Genomic DNA, 17,310 nt, shown 5'->3' on the forward strand with positions numbered 1-17,310 from the left:
CTAAATTTTTGTGGTGCCACATACAAAAAACAATTCGTTGACTTTCTATTTTATTAGTTTGTAATAAATGCATTCTTTGAGATTTCTCTCAGTTCCAGAATGAGAATGAACTGCTATGGCCACATAACCTGGCACAAATATAAGTCGCAATAAAGGCAAAATTAAAAACAATTGTCTTGGAAGTTTTATAAAACCAGCATTCATATCTAAATATTTCTTAGTATCACTTGTTCAGAATGAAGCTTGGGTCTTTTTTAAAGACTTCTATGCCCAAAAAAATAAGTTGGATTTTGGGCAAAAAGAAAAATGTCACTGAAGATTATTGATTTCCAGGAAAAATTGTCAGTGTTCCTTTGCGTTTTTTTTGACAAGATGAAATCAGAAACATTTTAGTTTTTGGATTTAGCTGGGTACGAGATAGTTTTCAACTGTCTCTTTGAGAGTTTATGTTTTTAGAAGAAAGACAGTGTCAGACGGTGGGAAGTTTGTCTGGACTTTTTCTGGGCTAGGGAAAAGCCCACACTTTATTTTGAGTATATGTAGGAAAAGCAGCTTTTATGTGGATTCTGACATGAGTGGAAAAGCCTATATGTGAGCAACATACTTTTCTTTGTTGTTTTACAGGTTCCAGAATCTGCTTTGGTCTAGAAAAGCATTCGTGGACAGCGTTAAAGTGTATAATCACAGCTATATCTATATGCCAGCGTTCTCAATGAAGACAGGGACAGGACCCTCCCTGCGCGTCTATTATACCTTGGAGGACTTTGGTGCCAAGCAGACGGTGCTTTTCGCCAACCCCAATTTCCTGCGTGACATTGGCAAGTTCTGGAAGAGCAAAGGTATCCATGCCAAACGGCTTTCCACGGGACTGTTCCTAGTCAGTGCTGCCCTTGGCCTGTGTGAAGAAGTAACAATTTATGGCTTCTGGCCTTTCTCAGTGGACCTGCGTGGGAAGTTTATTAGCCATCACTACTATGACAATGTCTTGCCCGATTCTGGATTCCATGCCATGCCGGAGGAATTTCTACAGCTCTGGTTTCTTCATAAAAGTGGTGTCCTGAGAATGCAGCTAGAACAATGTGAGGACCCTTTAATCCAGTCTGCTGCCTAAGGATTGCAGGGGTCAGTCTGGGAGATCCAAAAGTTTTTAATTTCCCTGTCCTACACAAAGAGGGCTCTATTTGCTGTTGATTCTTTTTAAAGGGAAAAATAATTATGGATTTGCATGGACCATAAAAATGCTACTTGAAGGCCAAATGGAAAGCATCCTTAAAGTGTAATGTTTAATGAAACTCGGGTGAGGGGAAAAGAATCTCCCCGTAGAGTCCTTTCAGCAGTATTGTAAAAATAATGTCAAAAGCAACGCAGCTGAACTTTCTGGGTGATGTTTTTAAATGACCAATGTAAAAGGGCATTAAGACTCAGAGAGAAACAGGGCCACCCACGAGCTTTTGCTGACAGTGCCAAATATGACTGTCTGTTCAAAAATCCATTTCATTCCAGATTGGCATCTCATACAAGTTTCTTACCCTTTTTCTTTTTTTTCTCTATATACGTGTGTGCGCGCGTGTGTGTATGTAGGAGTATGTGTGTGGTTTCCTCCTTCCTTCCTTCCTTTCTTTTTCTTTTTTTCTTTTTTTGGTGGGAGGAAGGAAGGGGAAAGACTTGAAAGCCGTGGGAGCTGAGTATCATCAGCTCCTCCAGCGACTCTTGGGAGAATTAACAGTGCAGGAAATCTGGTAGAAAACTGTCTTAGGAATGCCCTGGTACTGATTAGGGGTGGACCTTCCTGTTGTAGAATTTATCAGGGTGGTTTAGGTCATTGCACGTGTAGTTAGGCTAATTTTGTATCATGGGCAAGAGCTGGCAAAGGGCAACTATTGAAAATAAAACTTTTATTCTGCTACCAAAAAGAAACAAAAAAAACCCATTAAATACACCCTGGTTTAAGTTGGCCTGTTACAAGATTTCCGCACTGACTTTTGTAGTAGGGATTGCTCCTGACCTGTTTTGCTGTCCAGCCTTTAGGATTAATTCTGTGTTCGTTTGGACTGCAGAAGCACACTGACTATCATGGGGATATGAGGTGTTCAGTGGAATGCAGAAGGAGGTTCTTCATTTGCTTATAGCAGAAAAATTGCAGAAATGAATGTAAGCGTCGTTTAAAATGAGTTGAAATTTTGAAAATTCTTTCTCTTTGTGTGACTAGCTCTTCTGTTTGGATTGTAATGTTGGCCTTAAAGACTTGTACTTTTCTTGCAAGATGGTCTCTGGTCAAAGATAGTCTGAAAAATAAAACAGCCTTTGGGAGCACTCAAAAACTACATAGCCAGCAAGAAAAAGAAAACGAAAATGGTAAGCGCTTATGTAATGCAGTAATTCTCCTTGCAATCAGTGAATTACATAAGTGTATACATTTCACTTAGGCTGCTCTAGTCAGTGCAATGCCTAAAGGACTGTTTTATTTTTGGTTATTACTTGGAGAGCAGATGATCCTATTGCCATGTACATGAGAAATCTTTTTGCTTGATTGTTTGTTTTAGCACTGTAGGACAGGAAGAGAGTACCAGTGCAGTCTACGGTGCAATTACTGCTGCAAGACGTTATCACCATTAACTTTTAAGTCCAGATTAGTGTTCTCTTTCTCATACCTCCATCATTAGTAGCTGCAATTCTGGTCAAGCTGTTGAAACAACAAAACTGTCATCAGATTTCCACAACGATTTCCTGTGCTACCTGTTTTAGCTCCATAGTGCTAGTACTTTGGGGGGATGTGTCCTATCAGATGTTGACAACCTCTCTCTTTGTAGAATGCCAGCTACACATTATATAGATATCATTAAAAAAAGCAGAAACCTTGACTCTTCTTTAAATGTGAATAATTCAGCTGTCATTGTAGGACACTGGGAAAAAAAGCATGTTTTGCTTTTTAAATCTGCGTTTCAGAATAAAGTCTTCTTTCTAGAAATTAATTTTCCAAACATAAAGTGGGCGTTGTTCCACGGGATTATAGTGCAGTTCTAAACTGTAAAGTGGGGATTGGGATTAAGTGGTGTTTCAGAGATTGACCTGATAAAATCTGAATGTGCTTCTATAACCCATTTTATCTTGGTCTGTATTTTTTAAAAAGTGCAGTCAACACATTGATGGACTGTTGCTCCATCAGATAATTCTTTCACTTGGGTTATGTGTCTGTTGTATTTACAATGTGGGTACTCAGTGAGGGAGGATCTGAAACTGAAGTATTTTCTTTACTGCTTGTTATGGCAAATTTTCACTGAGCTACCTTTCTTGGAGAACAACAGATGACTGTACGGTTTTCATTGTATACGCCAAGTTTTGCACTTTTTAATGCTTTAAAGAAGACATTATCAATAAGAACAACTCTCAAAATATGATGTATTAAAATGGCATTTCAGAGGATGCCAGCATTTCCTTGGGGGTGGTGGGAATGAGGAGAGTAGGGAAAAAATGCCCCTTTCCAGGCCCTTTTTGGTATTTGGAAATCCTTTCTCCCATGTTCTGGGAAAATAACCTGGTTAGAAGAACAAGAGAAAACAAGTATTTTTCATAGGGAAAGTCAATGCAGTATTTTATAATATCTGGCTTGTTTATTTTCAGCCAGTGCCCTGGGGATCTGGAAATGTTATATTCCCCATCTCTGTATGACTGAAGCAGACTGAACCTATAGCCTGTGGTCTTTCTGAGTCCTTTCTGATGTCTGAAATCCTGATGTTTGCAAGAAGATAGTTTTCAAAAAATGAGGGGGCTAGAAGAAGCCCAAGCTGTGCATGATACATGTGACTGGTGTCGGAGGACTTGATAACCATTCACCTTTATTTGTAGTGAATATAACTGGATCTTACAAGACAACCACATTTGACAGGACAGTAGAGGTTTCAAGGTTAAATAATTCTCTGTAACTTCTGAGAAAACAGGCAGCTTGGGGAAGGAGAGAAACGAAAATAAATGCCCCTTTTGAGAGAAAGACTGCAGTGTGAGCTCAAGAGAAAACTGTCAGTCCACACAAGGCTGCTGGCCACCAGCAGCCTTTTGCCTTGCAAGTAGAAAGGGAGACAGGAGACTACTGGAAGTGTTTTGGGGCAAGAGCAGTGATAGTAAAAATGAAAAGCAGCTGGAGATGTGAGAGTGGAAGCTGTGTGACAAAAATCTTTGAGGCTCTGTCCGTTCTGCTGCGCACAGCGTAAAGCTTGCCTTGTTCACAATTCAGGGTAGTGGGATCCAGGTATAGGACCACCGACGTGAAATACGGAGCTGCATGCAGTTGGGTTGAAATTGTCTGCCTCTTTGGGAGGGAGGACACGCCATAAGATAGGATCCTTTCTTTCTGCTTAAACACAGGTGCAATCACATCGAGGAGGCTGATTGTGTTAACCATGAGAAATTAGCATCGCACGGTCATGGCAAACTTTGGACAGAGCAGCTATATCCATCCATTATATGCATCACTTACTGATTAATCACACAGTGCAATTGTGCACAGTGCAGTCTTGTTGATAGCTGTGCCCTTAATCAAATCTCAGTGTTTATGTTGCTGTATTTTCCTTGAAGTGAATTGAAATCTTAATGTTTGTTTTGCAAGCAAAGTTCACAGTTCCAGCTTCTCTATTTCCACTGCCTGTCTCTGAATTTCTCTGATACTGTAATTAAAGCTACACAAGTCTTTGCCAGGTTGAAAACTGCAATTCATCTCCCATAAAACCCAGTTCAGACTTGCCAAAAGACTTGTTAATGTACTTGGATATTAATTTTGTCATAGACGTGACAGGGTGCAGAAACACTGGAATCATTGCTCTGCATGGGAAATATTGCTCCTAGATTGTAAATAGAATGAATTAAAATCCCTTTACAAGATGTGTGTATGGAAGATATTGAGCACTGAAATCATTCCAAGTTTAATCTTTGTAGACGTGTATATGCTTTTGAGTAAATCAGGGCCAATGTATGAACTTGTGCCAAAACAACATAAAACTCATTTCTGTTGATTTTGAATCTTGTGGAGCCCATTCCAAAACAGACAGGCAAAAGAGAAGCCAGCAAAGTAAAATCATGATGGGGGAGAGGGGGGTAACCATGACAATGAAAGCATTTGTAAATTGCTGTATTATAATTTTGCTGTAATTCTAAGGACTCTTATTCATGAATTATGTGTTTTATATTTTTGCTGAAACAAAGATCAAGTTTGGGCTGAACCAACTACAAAAGTCAGAGGTCCAAGCCTTTTTTACAGCTTCACTTCTGTAGAATAAGGAAGTATTAGCTGTTTTGTTGATGTAACTACTTTCAAGCTTTTTGTTAGCATCACTCAAATGGTGTCGTAACATGCGCTGCTGAGCATGCTTGTCTGTGGAAGGTGGAACTAAGTAAAGCATCTGCTTTTTTAAACTGTATTTTTGCAGTATGGTGGTTACATGCAACCCTTCCCTCTATACATATGCATGGACACCTGGTTTAATATCTGGCTCATTCTTTACTATGATTAGCAACGAGAACAGGAGCGAGGAAACTTGATCTGGAAGTGGAGATGATGATGAAGGTGAATGCTGTCTCACCAATTGCTGCCTGCCTTGGTTCTCTCTCTTCTGCGGCTTGATAGATCAGTGGGCACTGGAAATCCAAGTTGTATGAAGGACAGGCAGTTCGTGAAGATCTGGATGATGCTGGAAAAATTGAAGGTCAAATCGAAAAATTGAAGGTCAAATTGAAGGTAGTGTAACAAGTTGCACTCTAGCAATTCTTGACAAGGATCCCTGGTTCTAAGCAGCTGTTGGATGTTTTCTTTGGGTAGTGACAGTGAAAAATGGACTACCTATGACTTACCTATGGTTTCCTGCAGAATGGCAGCAAAGTGTGATGGCAGCTATTGTTAGGAGGAGGGAAACTGATTAAACAGAAAGAGAAGTTATAACAGAAGACAGAATGATAATGAGAAATCCTTTACCATCTCTTCTCTCCTTCCATTCCCCCCCAAAACAAACATATAAATGGTCTGAACAATTGATTATCCTGAGTCACCATCATCTTCATAAAATGATTTGGTGGGATTTCCATTGGTTGATGCTTCCTGGTAAACAAAATTCAGCAGACCTTTTGCAGGAGTCCTCGATCCCTTGTTCGATGAATGTGCAGTGGATGCTTTGGGGACTGTGGCTACCCTGAAGTGCTGCAACCTCCCTGTTCCTATTATTGTGTGTTTCCATCAGCTCTCCCTCCGAGATCCTCTGTGTTTGCATGAATGACCCAAGAGGTCACTCTAAAGGATTTCTCTTCCCTCTCCTTACTGATGACCATCCTTCTTGGGGTTAGAAGTGCATTGTAAAAAATCAACTACAAGGCAGCTAATATACATTTTGAACCATCTTTTCTTCTTAAGTGATTGAGAAATCCAATGAGAGCTAGCTCCAAATCCAAAATATGACTTCCACTAAGTTTTGATAATTCCATCTCTGCACTGGAGACCAAAAAGAGGGTGGAAGAAGGCTATGTTTTTCATAGTGATTGCTTTAAAATAACTTTTATTTCCTTGAATTCCCAGATTTTATCACCTGGAATCTGCCAAATGTTTGACTTTTTGGTAGATTTTAAACTGCACAATTGGTTAAAGACTTACCGGCATGTTTATTTAATATTAGTAAACTGGTTTTCCTAAAGGAAACACAGATACTGACAGGAGGCTTAACCTGTTCTCCACAGCTGATATTTCTTCAGCAGCAGCAATGAGAAATGAAGCAGTTACTTATTCCTCCCTGATTCTTCATTTTCTTCAGTTTTTATTACAGCATATTGAGCCCCAGTGTATTCAGCCTGCTCAGCTTAGTGCATGCTTAAAAATGCTTTTCACTCTTTTCAGCTACAAAGAAATTGTGTTCTTAATTGGAAGCGGTCGCATAGGTTCCCTCTACCATAGGAGGAGAGAGACGAGCACTCCACATAGTGATTCATGATTTTTCTGGACGCAGACTGCATGCTCCAAGGTCTCCATGGGGCTGTGAAAACACCCAGGCTGTGGCTGCGAGGCTAACCTGTAAAGGGCAGGACGCAAGCCTGAGCACTGGCCCATGGGCTGTACAGTTTGCCTAGGAGCATATTGGTGTGGTTTTGCCCGGTGCCAACTACTCTCTTTGAACCAAGAACTTTGAACTACTCGTCTTTGCCAACGCTCTTTGAACCGGTGCCCGGGCATCAGCTGGGGATGAGCCCAGCTCAACTGTGTGGACGCAAACTGTCATGTGCTCAGGAGCAGCAAGGAGTCCTCCTCCAAGTCTCGAGGTGCGTTCAGGATGGCGCCACATAAGGAGGAGGCTATTGAACTGCTGGGACGTGGTGGTCACTGGGGTGGCTCCATTTGAGTCTACTGTGGCTACAATTCAGTGAGCGACACTATAGAGCGGGTCCTGGCCTTGTGGCAAGTCCAGCACTCCTCTGCTTCACCTTCTCAAGTGCTGGGCTCCCGGAGAATGAGGACAGCTCACCCCTTTGGCGACCTGCCTGTTTCTTGCCCTGAAATGCTTTTGATCCCTGGCAAGTCTCAGAAGGGCCTATTAAAACTGTGTCTTAAAATAATTTACATGTACTCCCTGCTGTGGTGGAGTTGGTCAGCTTTCTGTTGAGCTGAATATTTATTCCATCTCGGTCCCATTAAGGCAAGTGAAACTCCACAGTCACATCACCCAGAATTTTCTATTTTATTTGATGTTTTCACCTTTCAAGTTGAACCTTTTTTTCTTTTAAACTAGATTCAGCTCCCTTTAAAGGGAGCTATAAAAAAGCAACACCACAAATAAATGTTCTCGGGGTTTATGAATAGGCCTGTGTTCAATAAAACATGGAAGTACTTTTTGAATAGTTCCTGTTGATTTCTAATTGCACATTCAATGAATTGTTTTCCTCAGATGGGGCCCATAGCAAAAATAAGCTACATCATTATCTTTTCAGTTTATTAGAAGGGAGTCATTACAGATGCATCGAATATTTTAAACTAAGCAAGAAGTCAGGAAATTTACATATTCCCTACGAAGCTTTGTTATTTTTTGATTACCTTTGTAGTAAAGGAAACATTTCACTAAAAAATAGATGCACAGAGGAGAAAAAGATTTCGGTTAAAATAACATCTCTGAGACCCTGATTCAAGTCCCTGCTCATTATCAGGCATACGGAGGTGCTGAACCGGCATCTCAGCATGCTGCAAGAGTGCTACAAACCCAAACTCTTTTTCTCTCTATATATATTATTTCTGGAGAAAATGCTTGAAAACTTTATTTATAATTCCTATGTGCAATGAAAATAAATACTCCTTTTTTCAAGAGTAGAAGTTTTCTTTCTGAATACCCTTAATTTTTAGTATGTGGAGCAAAACTGACAGAAGATACCTAATTTTCAGGTTAATGCTGTTTTGCAGGCATCTGTCAGGGCTGCCGCATACATGTGAGTTGACTGCTGCCTCTTGAATTCTGGAGTTTGAGCAGATGATACAGAATGTGCTACACTGACAATAATAATAATAAAAAAAGATCTTTTATTATAGCTCTTCTGGCTTAATGTCTCGCCTATCCTAAGCGGTATTTATTAGTTCTGCAAGTTCTTATGCTGAGAATTGTGCACAAGTATGGATTTTAATCCTGAAGAGCATACGTTGACTGATTTTTTAGGACTGGACCTTGGATGTACTGAAAACTGAAATGAGCACTGAAGTTCAAACATTATAACTCAAAACACCGATTAGTAACTTCAAGAGCTTTTTAAAAAATCATTTCCTGAAAAAAATCACGTAAATTGCATATGTGAAGAATGATCTCATTTCTTGCTGAAATGCACCAATAAGCATGAACAATCTCTATGCTAAGACGTATGTGGGTGTTTCTCCCGGTTTCAAGTTATTAGGCATGTCTAGCTTTGTACTCAAGTCTGCACTGCACAACTTCCAATTGTAGCTTACTCCATGTAAGTGTCCTTAGATAAAAGACTGAATGTCACATTCCAAATGTAGTCAAAAAGAAAGAAAAAAATGAGGACGGGGTTCTGATCTTCTTTTGAAGTCTATTACTGTTTACCTACTGCCGTTTAGTAGTGATGTCTAAAGAACTAGGCAAAGATCAGAATAGGGGTAAAGAGTAAGGGGATTTAAGAATATATTTAAATTCTTTGCTAAATCAGGACTTAAAGTTATTAATAGGTAGTAGGTTTCTGTTCTTTCTCCTCTCTACCTTTTGACTCTTGCAGTACTGGGAAGAAACCTGCTATGTTGACAAGCTGTTTAAGGTCTGGTCTGCACCTTCTGCTGACTACAGTGAACATTTCTCCAGGCCCTATATCTGAAAACATGAAAAAGAAACATAAAGCATTTCAGGTTTGCTAATACTGAGCACGATCTTGCTTGTGTGCAGTATTTCATGACCTTCTAGCACTAATCACTGTGTTAACTCAGAATTGAAGAGAAGGCTTTCTTATTTCTGATACCACTTCTCCCAGAACGTTTGATCTCTTTCTTCCTGCTGCGGTTTCTCAGTCCAGTGAATAGGGATAATATTTAGCTCACTTTGAGGTCTTTGGAGAGTTAGTTAAGTCATGTTTGGAAAGTGACGTGAAGAAGCAAAAATGCTCTAAAATATAAAGGTTTAACTGTTTTGAGCAGTGAAAACAAGCAAACCAGTAAACCCTTTTAGTCAACTGAATTTATGCTGCTATGTTAAAATCCAGCCTCGTTGCCAGCAAGTACAGTAATGCATAGATTTTTAAGAAAGTGAGTTGTCATGCATTTTAATGGGAAAAGAAAGTTTTTTCTCTGCTCAGATCCTCAATTTATAGGCCAAAATCTGCTCTCTTCTGGTGTTCTAACTTCTTTCAAGTCGATAGAATTGCATGGATTTTGACCAGCTGTCCATTCACAAACCTGAGGGAGTTCCTCCTGTGAAAATCTTAATTGAAGGTATTTTAAAGCAGTGCTAGATTATGCTACCTAGTTAAAGATGCCTAGTCTGTAAGCTACTGATTTTTTTCCACAAATGCAGATCATGTGTACTTCCTGTTCCTTGGTTGTTGTTATAAGGCAGATATCTTACTGAATTTCAAACATCTGCTGCACTAAGGTATCACAATCTGAAATCAAATCATGCTCTAAATCATGCCTTGTATGAGAAATTGTTTCAGCAAGCTGCAAGGAAGTGATGTGTGTGCTGCTCTATCGGTCAAGTATATTGTATGAGCAAAGTTAAAATGAAGAAAGGATTTTGCTAGAATGTGAAGCCTCACTACTGTATAGCTGTATCTCAGAGTTAGATAGCCTCAAATAACTTATTGTCCATGATGGATATGAATCCTGCTAATGTTTCCACTCATCGTCAAATAATTTTGTTAAACTTTAATGAGGCAATGATATGATACCGACCTCCCCATCTGCTTTTCATCTGCAATTTTTCTTTTGTGATAATTTTTTCAGGAGATAAATCTTTTTTCTCAGGTGTTTTTTTTTCTGGAAATTTATAGCTAAGGCTCAATTCTAATCTCAGATGCTGGTCATATTAAAAATGTGAGTTTTATGCTTTCTTCTTATATGTGCAGAGTATTTTCCTTTCATGACACTACATGTGATGAGAGACAATGAAATCTTGACAAACTCTCTGAGAACTGAAAATTGTTCTGGCTTTCACAAAACATAATCTGGTTATAAGTATCTTCTAGTCTTACCCTAAATTGCATGTGATCAAATTTTGAATCTTGGCAATAGTCTTTAGTGCTCTTGTAGTCCATCAGGCATCAGTAACGTACGAATTCACTAATCAAATTGCATTCAATTTCAATGAAAAATAAGGAGTTTTTAATAAATTTTAGTAATAATCTATTTTGTAGGGATAAGAAAATATTTTTTGTTTTCATTGTATGTCTCATGACAGTTACTAACTGGTTAATAAATTTTAGTAATAGTCTATTTTGTAGGGATAAGAAAATATTTTTTGTTTTCATTGTATGTCTCATGACAGTTACTAACTGGGACAAGGATATAAACAGCTCCAATCGACATTAGTCTGATTGTTTTCTTCATACTCGTGTTCTTTTCCGTTGACCTTCATTCTTTTTTGTTTCTTCTTTTGTTTCCATCTTTCACTGTGAATATCTCACAGATTCTTATGGGAAATGTGTATCACATACATAACTAAGATAATGTCCTATCTCTATGCAGAACACCTGTATAAAACATACTATCTGAGAGCATTTTTCTATATTTTTTTCACCTGTGAGTTAGTTTATATCTTGTATGCATAATAGCTAAATTATCACCATGTGTAATGTACCAGAATTGAGCTTCATAAAGTGTCTGTTACTCTAGGGACTCTAGGGAGTTTACCAGTAGTCTACATTTTAAATGAAGGGCGTTTGTCCTCTCCTTAAGGGTTATCTTTTTGGCTCAGAAAATGAGGCACTAATTACTGCTGCCTGGGTCATGTCTTGCTTGAATTTGAGCACCTGGGCTGGGGGCTTGACGGTGGCTCCTGAACCTCATGGGACTTTAGGAGAAGCTCGGTAGCATTGCTGGGGCTGGACTTTGTGCTGAGGAGTGGGGCTAGTGGGGTTTGAGGCAGTCCCATGCATTGCCGGGTGGCCACAGTTTGGCTATGGGGAGAACAGAGCTGTTGCTAGCAGCTGAAAGTGATGGGAGACCCAAGTTGAAACGTCTCGCAGTGTCCCAGCCCCGCTTGCCAGGGACCACGTGGGAGCCATGGTCATCGCCTGCCCCCTCTGAGGCTCACGACCTGCGTCTCAAGGCGCTCAGCCCCAGCGAGCCCTCCCGACCCCGCTTGGAGGAGTAGTCTTGATGGCCAGGTTTGAGTCTTAGAAATAGCCTCTCTGCTGGAAATGGTGGAGCCTGGTTACGTTGCCCTATGCCTAGGCAGAGCAGCTCATCACCAGGACCGGAGCTGAGGATCTGCTGCTGAGCAAACCCTCCCCTGGCTGCAGGGCCTGGAGCTCCAAGGTGCCATGGTTAGCTGAGAAACCTGCTGACAGAGGAGCCAGCAAGGCTCTGGGCCTTTGAAAAGCAGGAAAAACTTCAAGTATAACTGCTAAAACAATCAAATAGCAGCTACTCTTTTTCTTTTGTGGTGGAAAGCAAGATAGTGCAAAGCATTGTCCTGTGTTACTTTAGCCACTTGTAGGTCAAGATCAAGCAAGTCAATAGGCTTACAGTTTGGTGAAACTCTGATTTGCACCCCAAGCATAGGATAGAAAGGTTGTGCTGTTTTCATTTAGAAACCTAGATTGCTGAGTTTTTTCAATGTATTTAAGAAAGAGTGTGGATTTCTAAGTTAGCAAATGAAATCTTGTAGAGTCATTTTCATCTGCAGCTCTGCAGTTCAGGATGACACAGAAATTATATGTTCATGTGTAACTTCAAGGCCTTTTAAATTGTTCTTTTCCATATGCATACGATACACTTTGCTTCAATCTATGTCAATACTGATTTCGTCTCGCTATTTCTGAAAGCTCAAGTGAAAAACTAACAAATGAAGATATGAGAGAAACTAAAGGTGCCTAGGTGTGACTGTTATAGAGTGGTACATTGCTTTGATAATAAACTGTGGATCATAAGCATGCGGGTAATGATGAATGTAAAAGACTGCATGTGATCTTTTTTAATGTTGTGTCCATGAACTGGATTAGTAGTATGAGCTTTGTGTTGTAAAGATAATGAAAAGTGAAATGGAAAGGAGAATATCCTTCTAGCGATTTTTATACAGTAAACCTCTTTCATTAATCTCCCTTTTCATGACCTGGATGCAGATTCTGGTAATGTAAGCTTTATCGTTATGATAAAGACAGGATCAGACTCCTTCCCGGACTTGGGCTCACAGGGCTACGTTGGCTGGGAGATCAGTCTGACAAGGTAACAATTCCATGTTGTGTGTTTCTAGTCCATAGACTTCAATAGTCTATTCTTGTGCCAGGAAATAAGTGAATGTGTTTGGTATGGTTTGCTACTTCTTATGGCTGGAAACCAAAGTGCAAGTGAAAGTACAGCAAGCTCGCTTCCGTTTGTTGTAGGCACACACACACACACGCAGGTCCAGGAAGAGTTTTGAGTTTGCCTGGAAACAGAAATGGACCAGGCAAAAGATTTTCGAGATTGATTATTAACTTTGTGTTTACATGACTGAAATATTCATGAGAAGTCAGTGATCTCTGCCAAGAGAGCACCCAGTAGACTCATCACTGGTGTTGTACCAACTCTTTGCTGTTTTGGTCTGGGAACAAAATAGAGCATTTGGAGCAAAGCAGCCCATGAAGCTTTTCTTGATGGATCACGATTGGCTTTGACTTGCCTTCACCTGTAGCTGCAAGGACCCTGCTCTCCCCTCCCTGTTGCACCACAATTTGCAAAGCTGGCTACCAGATGGGCTTGTTTGCCCAGGGTGACTCTTCCTGCTGAGGGAGTACTAATGCAAGTGAGACTTGAAGTAAGGGTGAAATGCAGCTTAATCTGAAATGGGATAGACCTGTCTTTAGCCCAAGTTCAGTGTGTGGTTGAAACAAGCTGACTTGGAATCAGTCTGTAGTTTATATTGATGTTGGTATAAGAGGTCCTAGGCAGGACTGACATAAAGTGTCTTCTGTCTCTTTAGGGATGGGGCATAACTGCAGTCTTTGCTCTCTCAGACAGGAATGGTGTCAGCTAGTAATGCTGGCCATTTCTAAAGGAGCAAGGTGATGTGGGACTTCAGTGTCAGCTGGTGAATTTTACCCTTACGTCATACCAGTACTTTGATTTCCATTCCTTCTTATCTTGTTCGGTTTATTGAAAAGTGTGATGGTAATGTAATAGTTCGATGTCTTGAGATGGTTTTAAAGTGGATAAGCAAACTATTATGCCTGTGAGATTGTGTAATTCCATGGATTCGTCTTATCTCCAGTGACTGAAATGTAATGTTTATTGTATCATTTTTGATGTATGTAAGCTTTACAGGCTGAATGTTGTGTCAAAATGGTGTGAATGCCTGGGTAAGTGTCTCCTTGAATCACCATCATTTTGGCACGCTCAGGGGCAAAGGTATTGTGTGGAATGTGTTAAACATCACAAAATGTATTGTTGTTTAGAGTCTTGTGATTAGGACTTCAATCTACTTCTTTCCAATGTAGCAAATGTTTGCTGATGGCTAACACTGTTACAAGGACTAGGGGTTACCTTTCTTTGCCCGGCAATAATGTATTTTCTATTATGTCAATAGTCTGTTCATTTTGAAGTAGTGTGAAGTACTTCTTTAAAGAATGTCTCCTTTTCAGGTGGTTATGGTGACTGTAGCCAAAAATGTGTAGATGTCTCTCAATAGCAAAGATATCTTTGTTATTGAATGTATTATTTATTAACAGTATCCTGTTGTCTTTTTCTAGTCACATTTTACAAAATATAGCATAAACATCTCATGTGATTTTTATAAGGAGAGTCTTATTTATAATATTTGTGCAAGTGGACAGAAACAAATCTCAGTTTTATAGTAATCCATACCTTTTTTCATAGTTGAAGAGTCTTAATGAGCGTGATCAGAAGGGACAGGCTCATTGTTTTTTGTTTTTTGTTTTTGTTTTGTTTTGATGGAACCTTTTCAAAGATAACTGTTATGTTATTTATAATTTGAATTTAATTATCTTAACAAATAAATATCTCCATTTTAAGAAATGAAAATATTATTTGTGGAACTTCTTTTTCTTCTTTTCCCCATTATCTATCTCAGTATGTCTGAAAGATCAAGGTCATTTACTCCTCCTTTTTATTTTGGCCTACGTAGTCTATTGACAAGTCAAGAATTATGTCCATTGTCCTCATCTAATATTTCTATCACGTTCATCGTTCTGATTCCTCATTTTCTTCTCTTTATAGCTTAGTCAATGGGACAAATTCATGCATAGTGTAACTCTGTGAATTAACCTTGGGCTGAAATTGGACATTTTTGCCTTCCCAGAACCACCCACAAACAAGGCTTGGGGTAAGAATCCCAACAATACGCACACAATACACTTTGTCAAGAGATGGCTCTTCTGCACTTGGATCAATGTTTTTAGATACTGCTTGCTTGGACTGGATGTTCCAATACTCAGTCTAATACTCGCATAAAAAGCCTTGACTCCATTTTCTAAAACAAATGGTGATTCTAGATAGCTGAACATATGATTGACCAAGCTCGGACGCCTTCAGAGAGTCAGATTTTCAATGTACAGATTTGCAGTGCACAAGATAGCTGGAGCTGGACATCAAGTTCCTTTTGAAACTATGAAAAAAGTTCACTCACGCTTAAAACCCCTCTTTAAAGCCAATGGAAGGTAGGGGATAAAATGGTCCTAACCATTGCAGAGACAATGCAGTAGGGTTTCTGAGACTGGTGGATATTAAACAAATAGGTGTCTCTGTTTTTCTTCAGTTGGTTACAAGAATTAACCATAGCAAAGATAGTCTTTGCTAAGGGAAAAGGCAGAATGGGAGAGAAGCTCCCATTCCTTGAACTGTTGAAAAGCTGATCGTTCCTTTTCAAAAAACTGCCACTTGAAGATGAATGAGAGACCCTTTAACTTCCAGTTCAGTCAGATGTGGGCAGATGTAAATCCCTGAAGCTGGTATGCTTAGTTATAGCTATTGAGGATGAACTCCTAGTGATTATGTTTATGCTAGAAATGCTCAGATGATGTGGTACATCAGAGATGCCTCAATTTTCCCTGTCTCTACAGCATATTTATCTCCTTTCCCTAAATGCATTTCTTTACCCAGTGAGAGTTCCTTCTTCTCGTTTAATATTTCTCAATTTTCAAAATATACCACCCCCCTCTAGATCACCCACTAGACTGATCCCTATGTAGAAGGACTCTCTGTTATGAGGGGGGACAAATGTCAATGGGAGGCTCATGATATGAGACCTCCCTTCCCTCAGGGGCTTCTGCCAGGGAAGTCGTCCTTGAGCAGCAAGTTGTGCACAGGGCATCTCTTTTGTCGTGTTTGCTTGTTTAGCGCGTTTTCGTAATGCTGCCGCGGACAGTGGGTTCTTTTTACCTGATTTGTGCCCATGGCCATTACAGCAGCAGGAATAAATCTCAGGGCAAATTTCCAAGTTCTTGAAGCTACATTTAACATTCAGCTGGTGAAGTGTTACTAGGAAATTATGCCTCGTGGGCATTGTGTATGCTTTTTGATCAGAATGGAATTGTACCCTAGCATAACCATTGACACTCAGTATTTTTTCAGCCCACTGCCTCTTTTTCTGAGCCCTTTAACCTTAGTAACATAATATTAATTCCTTGCATGAAAAGGTTCTGTGGAAAGGCAAAATGTCGACACTAACAGTAAATTAAAATCCCTCCATTTGGCTATGATAGGAGATGATTGAATGTTATAGATAAAGTCATTGCTGGGATATAAGAAGCCTACCCAATACAGGATAGTTTCTCAATATTTGACCTTAAATCCTTTTCTGCCCAGATTTCCAGCCCACTTTTATGTGTCTACTCAGCTTGGTTAGGGGGTTATTTAAGCACTCTGGCTTCTGAGCATCTGTTTCCTTTATACACTTTTCCAGTTTACCTCTTCGTGGTACCTTAACTAAAATGTTGCACAGTTTCTATTTCTTGATCTAGATTTCTAGAAGAAAATACATTCCTAAATGAAAAGATCAGCTTTCAGTGAGAACCATAGTGTAGGTATTATGGTGTTAATGATTATAGTTTAAAGGAGATTTTCCCAGCTCGTGTAATTTTACCTAACTCTGTTCGGAAGATATGTGAAGGCTGTTGCATCAGGCTGCTGTTGCTTTTGCCTATCCCTATCATATGCATATCACACTAGTTAGCTGTGGAATGTTTGCTCAAGCCTGTTCAGCGATGAAGAGACTTTGGCCTTCATCAGGTAATGGTGCACAGTATGTGCTGTCCACAGTTACCACAAAGGCATTTTAATGTAATGTAAATAACAACTTCAAGTTGAGTTCTTCAGGAGAAGACACGTATATGAGACTTATGAGAAGAGGGTTCACTTGTGATTTCTGGCACAGACTACCTGTTTGACTCAAGTCAAACTGTATAACTTCTTTACGTCAAAATCCTGCTCTCTGTCTACAAGGACACGTTCTTCCCAGTCTCACAGATGTTAAGATCAAGTATTTATAATGGTTTTGGGGGCTTCTCAGATGAAAAATAATAGCAGAGAGGACTGGACTCTTGAAAGAAATGAGCTGTCTTGCCTGTAGAAGGTGACCCACAACTGAATGCTAGTCACAGGTCACCGTAACATTTTGTTTTGCCGTGGCTGGTTAGAAAATG

At 39.7% G+C, this 17,310-nt stretch overlaps 1 protein-coding gene across 1 annotated transcript in view; it reads left to right on the forward strand.

Moving 5' to 3' along the window:
• The window catches only part of ST8SIA1 (ST8 alpha-N-acetyl-neuraminide alpha-2,8-sialyltransferase 1), a 138,376-nt gene extending 123,684 nt beyond the window's left edge, over positions 1–14,692 (forward strand). Inside the window, exon 5 of the mRNA XM_068949611.1 lies at positions 625–14,692. Coding sequence (XP_068805712.1) covers positions 625–1,111 — 487 coding nt within the window. The 3' untranslated portion in view covers positions 1,112–14,692. The remainder of the gene's footprint in view (positions 1–624) is intronic.
• The last annotated feature ends 2,618 nt before the right edge of the window (positions 14,693–17,310 follow it).

This window comes from Struthio camelus, chromosome 1, assembly GCF_040807025.1.
Source record: "Struthio camelus isolate bStrCam1 chromosome 1, bStrCam1.hap1, whole genome shotgun sequence".
Classification (NCBI taxonomy): domain Eukaryota; kingdom Metazoa; phylum Chordata; class Aves; order Struthioniformes; family Struthionidae; genus Struthio; species Struthio camelus.